The 21,648-nt window shown below is 38.8% G+C and overlaps 1 protein-coding gene across 1 annotated transcript; it reads left to right on the plus strand.

Annotated features, from left to right (window-relative positions):
* Window positions 1-669: 669 nt before the first annotated feature.
* LOC141069197 (scavenger receptor cysteine-rich type 1 protein M130-like) lies at window positions 670-11,191 on the plus strand. Its single transcript, XM_073558621.1, is given in 10 exon segments — window positions 670-808; window positions 1,018-1,338; window positions 2,592-2,912; window positions 7,173-7,490; window positions 8,224-8,562; window positions 9,138-9,452; window positions 9,545-9,619; window positions 9,622-9,861; window positions 10,182-10,490; window positions 10,840-11,191. Coding segments are annotated over 10 exon segments (2,700 nt in total). The 3' UTR covers window positions 11,163-11,191.
* Window positions 11,192-21,648: the final 10,457 nt, after the last annotated feature.

The following is a 21,648-nucleotide window of genomic DNA, read 5'->3' on the forward strand; positions in this document are numbered from 1 at the left end:
GGCTACAGTTCCATGGATCTTACATTCCCAAATATGTGCAACTGTAGGCACAGGAACATCAAGCTGCTTGGAGATGGTCTTATAACTTTTACCTGTAACACGTTTGTCTATAATTTTCTTTCTAATCTCCTGAGACAACTCTTTCCTTTGCTTCCTCTGGTCCATGTTGAGTGTGATACACACCGTGTCACCACACAGCACAGTGAGTATCTGTAGTCTCTATACAGACCACTCACTGATTCCAAGATTGTAGACACCTGTGATGCTAATTAGTGGGGACACTGCGATTTACCATGTCCCTTTTGTCACATTATTTTCAGGGGTACCATCATTTTTGTCCAGGCCTATTTCATGAAGTTTATTATTTTTGCAATTATGTGGAAGCATGGTTGAAAAGCAATGTCTGACTTTCATTTGTTCATTTTCATAGATTTTTTGGTTATTACTTTTGTCAGATTCAAGTTATTTCTGTGACCATTGTGGGTTTTTCTGTCATTAAACAAGGGGTATCAACAATTTTGACCACGTGTGTAGATAGATGTGATATATGGGTCTGACCTTTCTGAATCCACACACAGTACATATTCCACATTCCCGGAGATAAGAGCCTTCTCTTCTGCCAAACACAAGTGGAGAATATCCAAGATTCCCACCCTGCGCTCGGCCGCTATGATTCTGGAGGAGGATTTTCTGCTCCGGATTTTGGGTGTATCAAAACACATTAATAGAAACAAGAAAACAATGGAAGGAAGGCGACGATTCAGTGCTATGATCCTCCTGCTCGGGGCAGTGATCGGAGCCATTTCAGGTGAGTGCCGGAACGGTAAGGTCTACACTGCTGACATCGCACACAGTTCCATCTCCACCACATACAACTTTCCATAGATGTATGGAGATTTCTACTTTGGGTAACCCCTTGCTCAGTGGGGGAGGGCATAATCACTTAGCCCCACCCTCGCTTATTTTCCTGCTCCTCAGATTCTCAAACATGAATAACATTCCCCTATCTCCTCATAGATGACATAAAAGAAGTGAGACTCGTGGGGGGATCGGACCCCTGTGAAGGGAGAGTGGAGGTGAATATTGGGGGAGAGTGGAGCACAATATGTGAAGATGACTGGGATATGAAGAACACAGAGGTGGTTTGTAGACAGATGGGGTGCCTCCGATCACCAGGACGTGATGCCCGAGTGTCCTCATTTGGTGCTGGAACTGGGACAGTCTGGTTGACCAGTGTGACCTGTAATGGACAAGAGGAAACTCTGAATCACTGCAAATATACCATAGAATCAGGAGACATCTGTCACCACAAGAAGGACATCGGCCTCATCTGTGCAGGCGAGTAAACAAGCATCATACAAGGAGCTCCATCGAGTGGTGGCTGCAGATCAAAGTTTATCATGTATCTCTTTATACAAGGAGCTCCCCCTAGTGGTGGCTGCAGACAGGATCTTATCATGTATCTCTGTATACAGGGAGCTCCCCCTAGTGGTGGCTGCAGACAGGATCTTATCATTGTACCTCTGTATTCAGGGAGCTTCCCATAGCGGTGGCTGCAGACAGGATCTTATCATGTATCCCTATATACAGGGAGCTCACCCTAGTGGTGGCTGCAGACAGGATCTTTTCATGAATCTCTGTATACAGGGAGCTTCCCGTAGCGGTGGCTGCAGACAGGATCTTATCATGTATCTTTGTATACAGGGAGCTCCCCCTAGTGGTGGCTGCAGACAGGATCTTATCATGCATCTCAAAAAACAGGGAGCTCCCCCTAGTGGTGACTGCAGACAGGATCTTATCATGTATGTCTGTATACAGGGAGCTCCCCCTAGTGATGGCTGCAGACAGGATCTTATCATGTATCTCAGTATACATGGAGCTCCCCCTAGTGGTGGCTGCAGACAGGATCTTATCATGCATCTCAAAAAACAGGGAGCTCCCCCTAGTGGTGACTGCAGACAGGATCTTATCATGTATCTCTGTATGCAGGGAGCTCCCCCTAGTGATGGCTGCAGACAGGATCTTATCATTGTATCTCTGTATACAGGGAGCTCCCCCTAGTGGTGGCTGCACAGGATCTTATCATGTATCTCTGTATACAGGGAGCTCCCCCTAGTGATGGCTGCAGACAGGATCTTATCATGTATCTCTGTATACAGGGAGCTCCCCCTAGTGATGGCCGCAGACAGGATCTTATCATTGTATCTCTGTATACAGGGAGCTCCCCCTAGTGGTGGCTGCACACAGGATCTTATCATGTATCTCTGTATACAGGGAGCTCCCCCTAGTGGTGACTGCAGACAGGATCTTATCATGTATCTCTGTATACAGGGAGCTCCACCTAGTGGTGACTGCAGACACAATGTAATCATGTATCTCTTTATACAGGGAGCTCCCCCTAGTGGTGGCTGCAGACAGGATCTTATCATGTATCTCTGTATACAGGAAGCTCCCCCTAGTGGTGGCTGCAGACAGAATCTTATCATGTATCTCTGTAAGCAGTATCCCATATGGTCTTTATTATAAATGTGTTGAGTATACTGTATTTTACAACTATGACCATCTGGTGTATGTATTCCACTTGTCTACAGGTGAAATGGAGGAAATACGTCTGGCTGGTGGGGGCAATGAATGTGAAGGACGAGTGGAGGTGAAGCACCGAGGACAGTGGGGAACCATGTGTGGTCTAGACTGGTACACCAGTAACGCCATCGTAGTCTGTAGACAGCTGGGCTGCAACATCACCAATGAGCTGCAAGTTAAAGCGGCTTCATTTGAAGCTGGAAAGGGCAAAGTCTGGCTCAGTCATGTCAAGTGTGTGGGTGATGAGGCAGCGGTGTGGGACTGTAAGCATCGAATGAGGGGAAGCAGCTCATGTAAACATCGATACGACGCTGGAGTCATCTGCTCAGGTATAAAGTGACTTATGTTATATCAGCAGCACATATATAATTATACAGGAGATGCACGGGTTCTACCAGCTGTACATATACAATTATATACAGGAGATGCCCAGGTTATACCAGCTGTACATATACAATTATATACAGGAGATGCCCAGGTTATACCAGCTGTACATATACAATTATATACAGGAGATACCAGGTTATACCAGCTGTACATATATAATTATATACAGGAGATGCCCAGGTTATACCTGCTATACATATATCATTATATACAGGAGATGCCCAGGTTATACCGGCTGTACATATATCATTATATACAGGAGATGCCCAGGTTATAACGGCTGTACATATACAATTATATACAGGAGATGCCCAGGTTATACCAGCTGTACATATACAATTATATACAGGAGATGCCCAGGTTATACCAGCTGTACATATATAATTATATACAGGAGATGCCCAGTTTATACCAGCTGTACATATATCATTATATACAGGAGATGCCCAGGTTATACCAGCTGTACATATACAATTATATACAGGAGATGCCCAGGTTATACCAGCTGTACATATACAATTATATACAGGAGATGCCCAGGTTATACCAGCTGTACATATATAATTATATACAGGAGATGCCCAGTTTATACCAGCTGTACATATACAATTATATACAGGAGATACCCAGGTTATACCAGCTGTACATATATAATTATATACAGGAGATGCCCAGGTTATACCTGCTATACATATATCATTATATACAGGAGATGCCCAGGTTATACCAGCTGTACATATATAATTATATACAGGAGATGCCCAGGTTATACCAGCTGTACCTATATAATTATATACAGGAGATACCAGGTTATACCAGCTGTACATATAGAATTATATACAGGAGATGCCCAGGTTATACCTGCTATACATATATCATTATATACAGGAGATGCCCAGGTTATACCGGCTGTACATATATCATTATATATAGGAGATGCCCAGGTTATACCGGCTGTACATATATCATTATATACAGGAGATGCCCAGGTTATAACGGCTGTACATATACAATTATATACAGGGGATGCCCAGGTTCTACCAGCTGTACATATACAATTATATACAGGAGATGCCCAGGTTCTACCAGCTGTACATATACAATTATATACAGGAGATGCCCAGGTTATACCAGCTGTACATATACAATTATATACAGGGGATGCCCAGGTTATACCAGCTGTACATATACAATTATATAGAATCATAGAATCATAGAATGGTAGAGTTGGAAGGGACCTCCTGGGCCATCTGGTCCAACCCCCTGCTCAAAGCAGGATTCGCTAAATCATCCCAGTCAGATGTCTGTCCAGCCTCTGTTTGAAGACTTCCATTGAAGGAGAACTCACCACTTCTCGTGGCAGCCTGTTCCACTCATTGATCACTCTAACTGTCAAAAAGTTTTTTCTAATATCTAATCCGTGTCTCCTCCCATTCAGTTTCATCCCATTGCTTCTAGTCTTTCCTTGTGCAAATGAGAATAAAGTTGATCCTTCTACAATGTGACAGCCCTTTAGATATATACAGGAGATGCCCAGGTTCTACCAGCTGTACATTTACAATTATATACAGGCGATGCCCAGGTTGTACCGGCTGTAGATATATAATTATATACAGGAGATGCCCAAGTTATACCAGCTGCACATATATAATTAAATACAGGAGATGCCCAGGTTATACCAGCTGTACATATATAATTATATATAGAAAATACCAGGTTATACCAGCTGTATATACAATTTTACAGGAGATGCCCAGGTTATACCAGCTGTACATATATAATTATATATAGAAAATACCAGGTTATACCAGCTGTATATACAATTTTACAGGAGATGCCCAGGTTATACCAGCTGTACATATATAATTATATACAGGAGATGCCCAGGTTATATCAGCTGTACAGTACATATATAATTATATACAGGAGATGCCCAGGTTATACCAGCTGTAGATATATAATTATATACAGGAGATGCCCAGGTTATACCAGCTGTAGATATATAATTATATACAGGAGATGCCCAGGTTATACCAGCTGTACATATATAATTATATACAGGAGATGCCCAGGTTATACCAGCTGTAGATATATAATTATATACAGGAGATGCCCAGGTTACACCAGCTGTAGATATATAATTATATACAGGAGATGCCCAGGTTATACCAGCTGTAGATATATAATTACATACAGGAGATGCCCAGGTTACACCAGCTGTAGATATATAATTATATACAGGAGATGCCCAGGTTATACCAGCTGTAGATATATAATTATATACAGGAGATGCCCAGGTTATACCAGCTGTAGATATATAATTATATACAGGAGATGTCCAGGTTATACCAGCTGTGCATATATAATTATATACAGGAGAAGCCCAGGTTATACCAGCTGTGCGTGTATAATTATATACAGGAGATGCCCAGGTTATACCAGCTGTACATATATAATTATATACAGGAGATGCCCAGGTTATACCAGCTGTATATAATTATATACAGGAGATGCCCAGGTTATACCAGCTGTACATATATAATTATATACAGGAGATGCCCAGGTTATACCGGCTGTACACATATAATTATATACAGGAGATGCCCAGGTTATACCGGCTGTACACATATAATTATATACAGGAGATGCCCAGGTTATACCAGCTGTACATATATAATTCTATACAGGAGATGCCCAGGTTATACCAGCTGTAGATATATAATTATATACAGGAGATGCCCAGGTTATACCAGCTGTGCATATATAATTATATACAGGAGAAGCCCAGGTTATACCAGCTGTACATATATAATTATATACAGGAGATGCCCAGGTTATACCAGCTGTACATATATAATTATATACAGGAGATGCCCGGGTTATACCAGCTGTACATATATACAGGAGATGCCCAGGTTATACCAGCTGTACATATATAATTATATACAGGAGATGCCCAGGTTATACCAGCTGTACATATATAATTATATACAGGAGATGCCCAGGTTATACCAGCTGTAGATATATAATTATATACAGGAGATGCCCAGGTTACACCAGCTGTAGATATATAATTATATACAGGAGATGCCCAGGTTATACCAGCTGTAGATATATAATTACATACAGGAGATGCCCAGGTTACACCAGCTGTAGATATATAATTATATACAGGAGATGCCCAGGTTATACCAGCTGTAGATATATAATTATATACAGGAGATGCCCAGGTTATACCAGCTGTAGATATTTAATTATATACAGGAGATGTCCAGGTTACACCAGCTGTGGATATATAATTATATACAGGAGATGCCCAGGTTATACCAGCTGTGCGTGTATAATTATATACAGGAGATGCCCAGGTTATACCAGCTGTACATATATAATTATATACAGGAGATGTCCAGGTTATACCAGCTGTATATAATTATATACAGGAGATGCCCAGGTTATACCAGCTGTACATATATAATTATATACAGGAGATGCCCAGGTTATACCGGCTGTACACATATAATTATATACAGGAGATGCCCAGGTTATACCAGCTGTACATATATAATTATATACAGGAGATGCCCAGGTTATACCAGCTGTAGATATATAATTATATACAGGAGATGCCCAGGTTATACCAGCTGTGCATATATAATTATATACAGGAGAAGCCCAGGTTATACCAGCTGTACATATATAATTATATACAGGAGATGCCCAGGTTATACCAGCTGTACATATATAATTATATACAGGAGATGCCCGGGTTATACCAGCTGTACATATATACAGGAGATGCCCAGGTTATACCAGCTGTACATATATAATTATATACAGGAGATGCCCGGGTTATACCAGCTGTACATATATACAGGAGATGCCCAGGTTATACCAGCTGTACATATATAATTATATACAGGAGATGCCCAGGTTATACCAGCTGTACATATATAATTATATACAGGAGATGCCCAGGTTATACCAGCTGTACATATATAATTATATACAGGAGATACCCAGGTTATACCGGCTGTACACATATAATTATATACAGGAGATGCTCAGGTTATACCGGCTGTACACATATAATTATATACAGGAGATACCCAGGTTATACCGGCTGTACACATATAATTATATACAGGAGATACCCAGGTTATACCAGCTGTATGACCATATTTATACATATTGATTTCCTATAGGTGGTCCTCAGGAGCTGAGACTCGTGGGAGGATCCAGTGCATGTGAGGGGAGGCTGGAGGTCCGTCACCAGGGGGAGTGGGGCACAGTCTGCGGTGACTATTGGAGTGAGAAGGAAGCCGCAGTTGTTTGTCGCCAGTTAGGCTGTGAGGCCTCCAGTGCTGAAATCAAGGCGACGTCATTCGGAGCTGGAGCTGGGAAGGTTTTGGTCAGTAATGTTGTCTGCACTGGAGAAGAGCCGAATCTGTGGCAATGTCAACACCAGATGTGGGGACAACCGTTCTGTGACCACGAGCAAGACGTTGGGGTCACGTGTGCAGGTAACAGGCCATTATTAATACTAGGGGCAAAACGAAGTCATCCTTACTGAGAGGCCTGAGGAAGAGCCACCATTCCAGCTTCTGGGAAGGCTATGGTGGTCATGCTAAATGGTGAGCAGATTACCATTTCTTAAAGGGGAATGCACATGAAAAAATCCCGGTGTTTGGGCTTACTGCCATGTTATATGCCTTCTTCAGACCTCGTGCCTCTTTCTCTGTGTTGGACATTGTGCAACTCCAGGAATTCACACCGAAAAGTGATAAAACAAGAAATTGCTTTTCCTCCAAATTGACCTCGAGTCCAAATTGCTGACAGTTTTCTTAGAACACATCTCACGGCCTGGGCCCGATCAGCAGAATACATTAGAATCTCGTAAAAGTGAGAAATTAATTTAAAAAAATTCTAAATATTTGTGAAATTCAAGAAAACAAGGAGACAAGTACCAAAACTTTCCTTGTTTTTCATTAGATAGCATGCAGAATCCAATAATAACATTTTTGGAAGAGCAGCTCTGGAGCACAAACTTCTGCTCTGAGTAGACAGCGACCGAGATGATAAAGCTCACAACCTTATACCGAGAGCTTCAAACCTATGGTATTCTCAATTCTCAGGACCACAAGGGCCGTTTCAATGAGGTCCAGTATGTGTGTGATATCTAGACCACCTTCTTAGACCTTCGTTTGCTTTCATGATGACCAACTGGCCATCCAATGATCTCATGTATGTTCACAGGTGAACCAGAGGAGATCAAGCTTGTCGATGGGAAGAATGAGTGTGAGGGACGGCTGATGGTCCGTCATAAGGGGCAATGGGGCACCGTGTGTGGCTATTACTGGGGTGTCAACGAGGCCACAGTGGTTTGTAACCAACTCGGATGTGGTGGCCTCCATGAAGATGACCTACAGGCCAAGTCGGTCAACTTTGGAGCTGGAACTGGAAAGATTTGGTTGAGTCACGTCAAATGTTTTGGAGAAGAGTCGGCTATATGGGAATGTAATCACCCAATGTGGGGAATTAATCGCTGTGGACATAAAAATGACGTTGGGGTCATCTGTGAAAATAGCAGGACAGGTGAGTAAATTAAAGGACAACTGAAAAATACAAATTTCCAGTTTTTTGATACAAATTTTCAGAATTTCCTGAGTCTAATGATAAAATTCGTACTGCCTGCACCCACCACTAGTGGGAGCTCAGGAGCTTAATGCATACTGGCTATCCTTTGACCTCCATAATAAAGCTGTATGCGTTAAGCTTCTGCGCTCTATCCATGATTTTTATCTTTCGGGGTTTGGAGCTCTATAGAAGAAAAAATTGAGATTCAACTGTAAAAATCTGACCTTTTTTAGTGGTTTCATTCACATTTAACTGTGCCCCATATAAAAGTGGGTGAAGACTCAGTTGGTTCAGTCGAAAAACACCAAGGTTACTTACAGGTAGCCATTTTTTCCATGACCCATGACAGCACCTGTACGTATATTCAAGTGTGCCGTCATGGGGGAAGGGAAAACACCAAGGTTACTTACCGGTAGTCGTTTTTTCCGGAACCCATGACAGCACACCTGAATATACGGGTGCCGTCATGGGGGAAGGGAAAATTCTTTTTGACGTATCTTTCCCATCTCTCCACTTTCTTCATCTCTTCACAGGTCTGAGCAGTGACTTCAGGTTAACAAACAATAGTCAGACATGTTCAGGAAGAGTAGAGATGATGGTTGCCGGTAAGTGGGGCACTTTGTGTCGCTCGCTCTGGGACCTCCAAGCTGCCAATGTTCTTTGCAGACAGTTACAGTGTGGGAATGCAGTATCACTCCCTGACGAGGTCCATTTGGGAAAAAGTGACCTGATTTGGACAGATGAGTTTCGTTGTAAAGGCATGGAGTCCAACCTCAGAGAATGCACCAACACGGCACTCGGGAAAAGTATGTGTCCAGACCAGGCCGCGGCAAGCGTAAGATGTTCAGGTAGGTACAAGTCATGGTACCAGACTTATTAATCATGAACAAGCTGGTAGAATCAATGTTGACCACAAGAACATCATTGAAATACCCAACAGGCACTATGGAGTCTCTACGTCTGGTAGATGGGACAAGCCACTGTGATGGAAGAGTGGAGGTCCTGCAGAACAATACCGGGGCAGAGTGACAGACCATCAATGGGACATCAAAGATGCACAAGTTGTGTGTACACAGCTACACTGCGGAGAAGCCATTGATTTGTTTACTCTAGAAGGGCCAGCACATGGAATGATACAATGGGACAGTGTCATATGTCAAGGAAGTGAGAGTGACATTAAAGAGTGCTTGAAGACCCAACCCAAGTCTCCAGATGCCTATACAGACATCAGGAGGGATGCAGGAGTCATCTGCTCAGGTTGGATATTTTCTTTCTTTTGTCCAATGTGGTAATATAAACCCAGTCTAGAGCTGAGCAAAAATATTCGCAGGACCAAGAAGACATCACTGTGAACCTCCTTTTATCTACTGGCATCCTCAGAACTTCTTCTGACTAGTGGGACAGGCGCAATGTCACTGTCATGACGTTGTGTTGGGCCTACTACTCAGAAGAGGAATAAGGTTCACAATGCTCTTGTCTGCCAGCCACAGACTACTATTATAGCCGCTGGAAATGGTCCTGCAGATCTTTTTTGTTCAGCACGAACCCTGGCAGATAATTCCTTTTTACCAAGGCAGAGAGTCGAAGTGCTCAGCTGGTGGACGGCCCTGGACATTGTGCTGGGACGGTGCAGGTTTATCACAGAGGACAATGGTCCATGGTCAGTGGTGACTCGTGGACAACAACCGAAGCTGATGTAGTCTGCAAAGAGCTGAAATGCGGACATGCCATTAATGCCACTACTGTGGTGAAGAACAGAGTCGGGAACGTATGGCTGAAGGATGTAAGGTGTGCAGGACATGAAAGCAAATTAAAGGAATGTCCTTCAAACTCATGGAGACAAGTGGAGTCTGGAGAAATGGAAGTTGCAAGAGTTGTGTGTTCAGGTAAGATGGGGAATCCTTTCTATACAGTTCTGAAGCCTAAACCAGTCCATAAGGGTTAATCAATGAAGCCTGAAATAAATGAGGGACAGTAAATTTTTCAAACAACTTGTGACTTCACAGAACGCGTTCCACGAGAAACGTCTAGTCAGACACATCCATCACAGCTCCACTGAGCTTATATAACGCAGTTTGGGGGGAATTTTTTTTAGAATGTAGGAAAACCTAACAGAATTCATCTAGAATGTGAATCGCCAGTCCCTGAATAAGCAGGAATACTGAGAGATTTCAGCTCTGAAGCAGAATAGTTGGTGAAAATAATTTCTTATGGTATTGATTTATATTTCGGCAGAGTTCCTAGACGTCCGGCTGGTGGAAGGAGATAACAGATGCGAAGGACAACTGGAGATTTACTATAATGGAAGCTGGGGATGGGTTTGTAATAACGTGATGACAACTCATACTGTCTCTCTCATATGTAAGCAGTTAGGGTGTGGATCAGCCGGGATATACCAGGAAGGGGCCGTTGCACCGGATGATGATGCTGCCCACTACTGGATGGAACTTATTAAGTGTAGAGATCGTGACCGATTCCTCAAGGAGTGTCCCTCATCTGCCACGGGCAAGAAGAAGTGTGATACGAAGGCTCGGATCCAGTGCACACTATCGGCCTGACACAATGTGGTAATCATATAAAACAGTGTTCCCCCAACTTCCATCCCCAAGGTCCACCAGGAGGACATGTTTTCAGGATTTCTTTAATATTGCCCAGATGATAAGTGCATCACCTGGACAAGCAAGAATTCCATCGCCTGTGCAATACTAAGGAAATCCAGAAAACATGACCTGTTGGTGGCTCTTGAGGACTGGAGTTGGGAAACACTGATATGAAGAGTCTGGAATCTTGACGGGCAAGTGATGAAGCTTCAAGTTTCACCATGGCCTAAAGCACGCGAGCAGAACTAGGACCGAAAACTCAGATCTCCAGCTACAGATATTGCATCAAAACGTTATTAAACACCAAAAATAAGTAGCGTGTGTGATTCTATGTGAGGTCCGTATCATTTTTACATGTATTGTACATACGTAATTATATGCAGAAGATAACTAGATTATAATCAGCTGTACATATATAATTACACACATGGACAATTGTTGGTACCTTCACTATCAATAGCGAGAATCAGACTTTGCTTTTTGAATTTTGGTTCAACAGAAAAATAAAAAAAACGATCGACTCTGGTGTGGACAAAAATGGTGGACCCTTTAACTTAATATTTTGTTGCCCAACCTTTTGAGACAATCATCACAATCAAATGATTTCTGTAACTCTCGATGAGACTTCTGCACCTGTCCACAGGTATTTTGGTATACTCCTCATAAGCAGACTCCTTCAGCTGTCTGAGATTTGAAGGGTGGCATCTCCAGAAAGAAGGTCTCAGCTCCTTCCACAGATGTTCTGTAGGGTTTAGACCAGGGCTGTAGAAGAGTTCAAAACTTTGTTCTTAGCTTGGACATTGTTGGATGGTTTTAGCTGCATTTTAGGTCATTATTTTGTTGACCTGCGACTCAGACCGAGCTTTGTGACACTGGGCAGTACATTTTGCTCCTGAATGCCTTGATTGTCTTGAGATTTTTTTTGTACCCTACACAGATTCAAAGACCTGTGTGCCAGATACAACAAATCAGCCCCAAAACATAACCGAGCCTCCTCCATGTTTCACAGTAAGTACAATGTTCTTTTCTTTGTAGGTTTCATTTTTGGATCTGTTAATATAGAGCTGATGTGAGGTCAGAAAGCTCCAGTTTTGTCCCATGTTTCCAAAGAACACTCTCCCAGAAACATGTGGCATGTCAATATGCGTTTTGGCAATATCTTTCTTTACGATTTTCTTTCAGCAGTGGTTTTCTCCTCGGTGGTCTTCCGTGAAGTCCACTTTGACCAAGACAACAATGGATGATGACACATGACAGTGATGAACCTTGACCTTGGAGTTCACCTCTAATCTCTCTTGCAATTGTTCTGGGATCTTGGGGTACCATTTGTATTGTCCGTCTCGTCAATTTGTCATCGATTTTCCTCTTGCGGCCACGTCCATGAAGGTCGGCTACAGTCCCATACAGTGACAATTTGATTTTTTTTTTATTACTGTACCATAATGGTACCAACAATTTTGTCCATGACGATACATACAGAAAATACCCAGGTTATACCAGCATTGTCCATATTACTGGATGCTGGAGATGCTGAGGTTATAGCGGTATAACTACCGTACACTATGAAGTATATACAGTGTTCATTAGAATCTGTTGCGCTATGATTACAGCTGTGAGGGTGGGAGGCACGATGAAGTCACTAGGAAGATAAGAGTCATAGAGTAAATACCTTTAACCTCTATCTGAACAATATAGATTATATACACACACCTCAGCCACAGGAATAAATCATGGATCGTCTCATAACTATGGTGCTTGTAAAGGGAGGGATATATCGTCAGCAAGGAAACCATCAGTTCTCAAAGTTGATGCACTGGAAACAGGAAAAATGGGTAATCGTAAGGATCAGGGCAACTGTAAAGCAGGACAGATATATGTCGGGTCTTGAGGGGTGTTCCCGGGCATACAGCGTTTTTTTTTTAGGTGATCCCAGTTCACGGTAGGTCTCATGGATTCTTCCCAGTATACAGCAGCTCTTGTCGAGTGTTCCAGATGGTCTTCTTGGATGGTCCTTGCAGCGGGTCTCATGATATATGCCAGGTCTCGTTGGGTGTTCCCACCACATATTGTGAAATACTCCCAGTATATGGTGGGACCTGTAAGGGTGTTCCTGGAATATGGCGGGTCTTGTACGATAATTTCGGTATACACTGAGTCAAAGAGGGATGTTCCTGCTATTCTCTAGGACTTGTGGGATATTTCCACTATATGGTGGTTCTTTTGAGGTGTTTCCAGTATATGACGGGTCTTGTAGGGGTGTTAACAGTATTTGGGGGGGGTCTTGTGGAATGTTCCCTACTTACGGCGGGTCTTGTGAGGTGTTCCGAGCTTAGGGCAGGACTTATGGAGTGCTCAGAGCTTACGGCAAGTCTTGTGGGGTGGTCCAAGCTTAAGTCAGGCCTTGTGAGGTGTTCCATGCTTACGGTGGGCCTTGTTAGGTGTTCCGTGCTTCCGGCAGGTCTTGTGGGGTGTTTCTGGTATACGGTGGTTCTTGTGGGGTTGTCCTCAGCAGCTTGCTGTCGATACGGAAGACTGGTGAGACTGCTGAAGTATGAATACAGCAGATACCACAGGACACTACATTTTATGGGGTCCACGCCTAAACCAGTTACAGCGGGAAGGGACAGACACATTATTAGGCAGCCTGCCTTAATATTATGGCTGATCACTGAATATATCCTGTTCTCTTATCAGGCTGCAAAAGCAATAATATGGAAAGATGTGTATTTATTACATAGAGACTCGAAATACTCTGTGCTTCTGAGAAAAGCAGCTGTACTCCACTATTTGAAGAGGCAATATCGCTTCTAATGAAACACTGAAAGCCTAAAAGTCTGAGCATCTGCCACTTCCCTTGGAAGAAAAGAAGAACGGCATGACCCATAGGCGTGCTAGGGGTTGTAGTTCCTCAACAGTTGCAGATTCAACTCAAAAGAAAGATTCCAGCTATTATGTCAAGCGTCCTTTATATATCTAGTAACCTAAACTTCAAAGTCAGAAAGCAGGAAAGGAAAGAAAAAAAAAGTGCCAATGCAACAACAACACACTATGTAATCTGGAATGTAAGCAGCAAAACATCTCACGTGATCTCCACAGTAATGAGGAAGTCGGGGAAAATCCCAGAGAATAAAAAAATACACAACCGACGCGAGTAAAAACTACAAAAAGTGTCCAACAAGAATGTGTAAGATTAGAGCAGCGAAACTAGATACACAGACACCAACACCTTACTACAACACCATGTAACCACAAAGATGATATAATACTGCCCCTACGTACAAGAATATCACTACTATAATACTGCCCCTATGTACAAGAATATAACTACTATAATACTGCTCCTATGTACAAGAATATAACTACTATAATACTGCCCCCTATGTACAAGAATATAACTACTATAATACTGCTCCTATGTACAAGAATATAACTACTATAATACTGCCCCTATGTACAAGAATATAACTACTATAATACTACCCCTATATACAAGAATATAACTACTATAATACTGCCCCTATGTACAAGAATATAACTACTATAATACTGCCCCTATGTACAAGAATATAACTACTATAATACTGCCCCCTATGTACAAGAATATAACTACTATAATACTGCTCCTATGTACAAGAATATAACTACTATAATACTGCCCCTATGTACAAGAATATAACTACTATAATACTACCCCTATATACAAGAATATAACTACTATAATACTGCCCCTATGTACAAGAATATAACTACTATAATACTGCCCTCTATGTACAAGAATATAACTACTATAATACTGCCCCTATGTACAAGAATATAACTACTATAATACTGCCCCTATGTACAAGAATATAACTACTATAATACTGCCCCTATGTGCAAGAATAAAACTACTATAATACTGCCCTATGTACAAGAATATAACTACTATAATACTACCCCCTATGTACAAGAATATAACTACTATAATACTGCCCCCTATGTACAAGAATATAACCACTATAATACTGCTCCCTATGTACAAGAATATAACTACTATAATACTGCCCCTATGTACAAGAATATAACTACTATAATACTGCCCCTATGTACAAGAATATAACTACTATAATACTGCCCTATGTATAAGAATATAACTACTATAATACTACCCCCTATGTACAAGAATATAACTACTATAATACTGCCCCTATGTACAAGAATATAACTACTATAATACTGCCCCTATGTACAAGAATATAACTACAATACTGCTCCTATGTACAAGAATATAACTACTATAATACTGCTCCTATATACAAGAATATAACTACTATAATACTGCTCCTATATACAAGAATATAACTACTATAATACTGCCCCTATGTACAAGAATATAACTACTATAATACTGCCCCTATGTACAAGAATATAACTACTATAATACTGCCCCTATGTACAAGAATATAACTACAATACTGCTCCTATGTACAAGAATATAACTACTATAATACTGCTCCTATATACAAGAATATAACTACTATAATAGTGCCCCTATGTACAAGAATGTAACTACTACGGTATAATACTGTCCCTATGTACAAGAATATAACTACTATAATACTGCCCCTATATACAAGAATATAACTACTATAATACTGCCCCGATGTACAAGAATATAACTACTATAATACTGCCCCTATTTACAAGAATATAACTACAATACTGCTCCTATGTACAAGAATATAACTACTATAATACTGCCTCCTATGTACAAGAATATAACTACTATAATACTGCTCCTATGTACAAGAATATAACTACTATAATACTGCTCCTATGTACAAGAATATAACTACTATAATACTGCCCCCTATGTACAAGAATATAACTACTATAATACCGCCCCTTATGTACAAGAATATAACTACTATAATACCGCCCCAATGTACAAGAATATAACTACTATAATACTGCCCCCTATGTACAAGAATATAACTACTATTATGCTGCTCCTATATACAAGAATATAACTACTATAATACTGCCACCTATGTACAAGAATATAACTACAATACTGCTCCTATGTACAAGAATATAACTACTATAATACTGCCCCTATGTACAAGAATATAACTACTATAATACTGCCCCTATGTGCAAGAATAAAACTACTATAATACTGCCCTATGTACAAGAATATAACTACTATAATACTGCCCCTATGTACAAGAATATAACTACTATAATACTGCCCTATGTATAAGAATATAACTACTATAATACTACCCCCTATGTACAAGAATATAACTACTATAATACTGCCCCCTATGTACAAGAATATAACTACTATAATACTGCCCCCTATGTACAAGAATATAACCACTATAATACTGCTCCCTATGTACAAGAATATAACTACTATAATACTGCCCCTATGTACAAGAATATAACTACTATAATACTGCCCCTATGTACAAGAATATAACTACTATAATACTGCCCCCTATGTACAAGAATATAACTACTATTATGCTGCTCCTATATACAAGAATATAACTACTATAATACTACCCCCTATGTACAAGAATATAACTACTATAATACTGCCCCTATGTACAAGAATATAACTACTATAATACTGCCCCCTATGTACAAGAATATAACCACTATAATACTGCTCCCTATGTACAAGAATATAACTACTATAATACTGCCCCTATGTACAAGAATATAACTACTATAATACTGCCCCCTATGTACAAGAATATAACTACTATAATACTGCCCTATGTATAAGAATGTAACTACTATAATACTACCCCCTATGTACAAGAATATAACTACTATAATACTGCCCCCTATGTACAAGAATATAACTACTATAATACTGCCCCTATGTACAAGAATATAACTACAATACTGCTCCTATGTACAAGAATATAACTACTATAATACTGCTCCTATATACAAGAATATAACTACTATAATAGTGCCCCTATGTACAAGAATGTAACTACTACGGTATAATACTGTCCCTATGTACAAGAATATAACTACTATAATACTGCCCCTATATACAAGAATATAACTACTATAATACTGCCCCGATGTACAAGAATATAACTACTATAATACTGCCCCTATTTACAAGAATACAACTACAATACTGCTCCTATGTACAAGAATATAACTACTATAATACTGCCTCCTATGTACAAGAATATAACTACTATAATACTGCTCCTATGTACAAGAATATAACTACTATAATACTGCTCCTATGTACAAGAATATAACTACTATAATACTGCCCCCTATGTACAAGAATATAACTACTATAATACTGCCCCTTATGTACAAGAATATAACTACTATAATACCGCCCCAATGTACAAGAATATAACTACTATAATACTGCCCCCTATGTACAAGAATATAACTACTATTATGCTGCTCCTATATACAAGAATATAACTACTATAATACTGCCACCTATGTACAAGAATATAACTACAATACTGCTCCTATGTACAAGAATATAACTACTATAATACTGCCCCTATGTACAAGAATATAACTACTATAATACTGCCCCTATGTGCAAGAATAAAACTACTATAATACTGCCCTATGTACAAGAATATAACTACTATAATACTGCCCCTATGTACAAGAATATAACTACTATAATACTGCCCTATGTATAAGAATATAACTACTATAATACTACCCCCTATGTACAAGAATATAACTACTATAATACTGCCCCCTATGTACAAGAATATAACTACTATAATACTGCCCCCTATGTACAAGAATATAACCACTATAATACTGCTCCCTATGTACAAGAATATAACTACTATAATACTGCCCCTATGTACAAGAATATAACTACTATAATACTGCCCCTATGTACAAGAATATAACTACTATAATACTGCCCCCTATGTACAAGAATATAACTACTATTATGCTGCTCCTATATACAAGAATATAACTACTATAATACTACCCCCTATGTACAAGAATATAACTACTATAATACTGCCCCTATGTACAAGAATATAACTACTATAATACTGCCCCCTATGTACAAGAATATAACCACTATAATACTGCTCCCTATGTACAAGAATATAACTACTATAATACTGCCCCTATGTACAAGAATATAACTACTATAATACTGCCCCCTATGTACAAGAATATAACTACTATAATACTGCCCTATGTATAAGAATATAACTACTATAATACTACCCCCTATGTACAAGAATATAACTACTATAATACTGCCCCCTATGTACAAGAATATAACCACTATAATACTGCTCCCTATGTAAAAGAATATAACTACTATAATACTGCCCCTATGTACAAGAATATAACTACTATAATACTGCCCCTATGTACAAGAATATAACTACTATAATACTGCCCCTATGTACAAGAATAAAACTACAATACTGCTCCTATGTACAAGAATATAACTACTATAATACTGCTCCTATATACAAGAATATAACTACTATAATACTGCTCCTATATACAAGAATATAACTACTATAATACTGCCCCTATGTACAAGAATATAACTACTATAATACTGCCTCCTATGTACAAGAATATAACTACAATACTGCTCCTATGTACAAGAATATAACTACTATAATACTGCTCCTATATACAAGAATATAACTACTATAATAGTGCCCCTATGTACAAGAATGTAACTACTATAATACTGTCCCTATGTACAAGAATATAACTACTATAATACTGCCCCTATATACAAGAATATAACTACTATAATACTGCCCCGATGTACAAGAATATAACTACTATAATACTGCCCCTATTTACAAGAATATAACTACAATACTGCTCCTATGTACAAGAATATAACTACTATAATACTGCCTCCTATGTACAAGAATATAACTACTATAATACTGCTCCTATGTACAAGAATATAACTACTATAATACTGCTCCTATGTACAAGAATATAACTACTATAATACCGCCCCAATGTACAAGAATATAACTACTATAATACTTCCCCCTATGTACAAGAATATAACTACTATTATGCTGCTCCTATATACAAGAATATAACTACTATAATACTGCCACCTATGTACAAGAATATAACTACAATACTGCTCCTATGTACAAGAATATAGCTACTATAATACTGTCCCTATGTACAAGAATATAACTACTATAATACTGCCCCTATATACAAGAATATTACTATAATACCGCTCCTATGTACAAGAACATAACTACTATAATACTGCACCAATGTACAAGAATATAACTACTATAATACTGCCCCCTATGTACAAGAATATAACTACTATAATACTGCTCCTATATACAAGAATATAACTACTATAATACTGCCACCTATGTACAAGAATATAACTACAATACTGCTCCTATGTACAAGAATATAGCTACTATAATACTGTCCCTATGTACAAGAATATAGCTACTATAATACTGTCCCTATGTACAAGAATATAACTACTATAATACTGCCCCTATATACAAGAATATTACTATAATACCGCCCCTATGTACAAGAACATAACTACTATAATACTGCCCCTATATACAAGAATATAACTACTATAATACTGCCCCTATATACAGGAATATAACTACTATAATACTGCCCCTATGTACAATATAACTACTATAATACTACTCCTATGTACAAGAATATAACTACTATAATACTGCCCCTATGTGCAAGAATATAACTACTATAATACTGCTCCTATGTACAAGAATATAACTACTATAATACTACCCCTATGTACAAGAATATAACTGCTATAATACTGCCCTCTATGTACAAGAATATAACTGCTATAATACTGCCCCCTATGTACAAGAATATAACTACTATAATACTGTCCCCTATGTACAAGAATATAACTACTATAATACTGTCCCTATGTACAAGAATATAACTACTATAATACTGCCCCTATATACAAGAATATTACTATAATACTGCCCCCTATGTACAAGAATATAACTACTATAATACTGCCCCTATATACAAGAATATAACTACTATAATACTGCCCCTATATACAGGAATATAACTACTATAATACTGCCCCTATGTACAAGAATATAGCTACTATAATACTGTCCCTATGTACAAGAATATAACTACTATAATACTGCTCCCTATGTACAAGAACATTACTATAATACTGCCCCTATATACAGGAATATAACTACTATAATACTGCCCCTATGTACAATATAACTACTATAATACTACTCCTATGTACAAGAATATAACTACTATAATACTGCCCCTATGTGCAAGAATATAACTACTATAATACTGCTCCTATGTACAAGAATATAACTACTATAATACTACCCCTATGTACAAGAATATAACTACTATAATACTGCCCCTATGTACAAGAATATAACTGCTATAATACTGCCCTCTATGTACAAGAATATAACTGCTATAATACTGCCCCCTATGTACAAGAATATAACTACTATAATACTGTCCCCTATGTACAAGAATATAACTACTATAATACTGCCCTATGTATAAGAATATAACTACTATAATACTACCCCCTATGTACAAGAATATAACTACTATAATACTGCCCCCTATGTACAAGAATATAACTACTATAATACTGCCCCCTATGTACAAGAATATAACCACTATAATACTGCTCCCTATGTAAAAGAATATAACTACTATAATACTGCCCCTATGTACAAGAATATAACTACTATAATACTGCCCCTATGTACAAGAATATAACTACTATAATACTGCCCCTACGTACAAGAATATCACTACTATAATACTGCCCCTACGTACAAGAATATAACTACTATAATACTGCCCCTATTTACAAGAATATAACTACAATACTGCTCCTATGTACAAGAATATAACTACTATAATACTGCCTCCTATGTACAAGAATATAACTACTATAATACTGCCCCCTATGTACAAGAATATAACTACTATTATGCTGCTCCTATATACAAGAATATAACTACTATAATACTGCCACCTATGTACAAGAATATAACTACAATTCTGCTCCTATGTACAAGAATATAGCTACTATAATACTGTCCCTATGTACAAGAATATAACTACTATAATACTGCCCCTATATACAAGAATATTACTATAATACCGCCCCTATGTACAAGAACATAACTACTATAATACTGCACCAATGTACAAGAATATAACTACTATAATACTGCCCCCTATGTACAAGAATATAACTACTATAATACTGCTCCTATATACAAGAATATAACTACTATAATACTGCCACCTATGTACAAGAATATAACTACAATACTGCTCCTATGTACAAGAATATAGCTACTATAATACTGTCCCTATGTACAAGAATATAGCTACTATAATACTGTCC

The sequence above is a fragment of the Dendrobates tinctorius genome, unplaced genomic scaffold (assembly GCF_039654945.1).
Source record: "Dendrobates tinctorius isolate UK_male_01 unplaced genomic scaffold, ASM3965494v1 ptg000257l, whole genome shotgun sequence".
Lineage (NCBI taxonomy): Eukaryota > Metazoa > Chordata > Amphibia > Anura > Dendrobatidae > Dendrobates > Dendrobates tinctorius.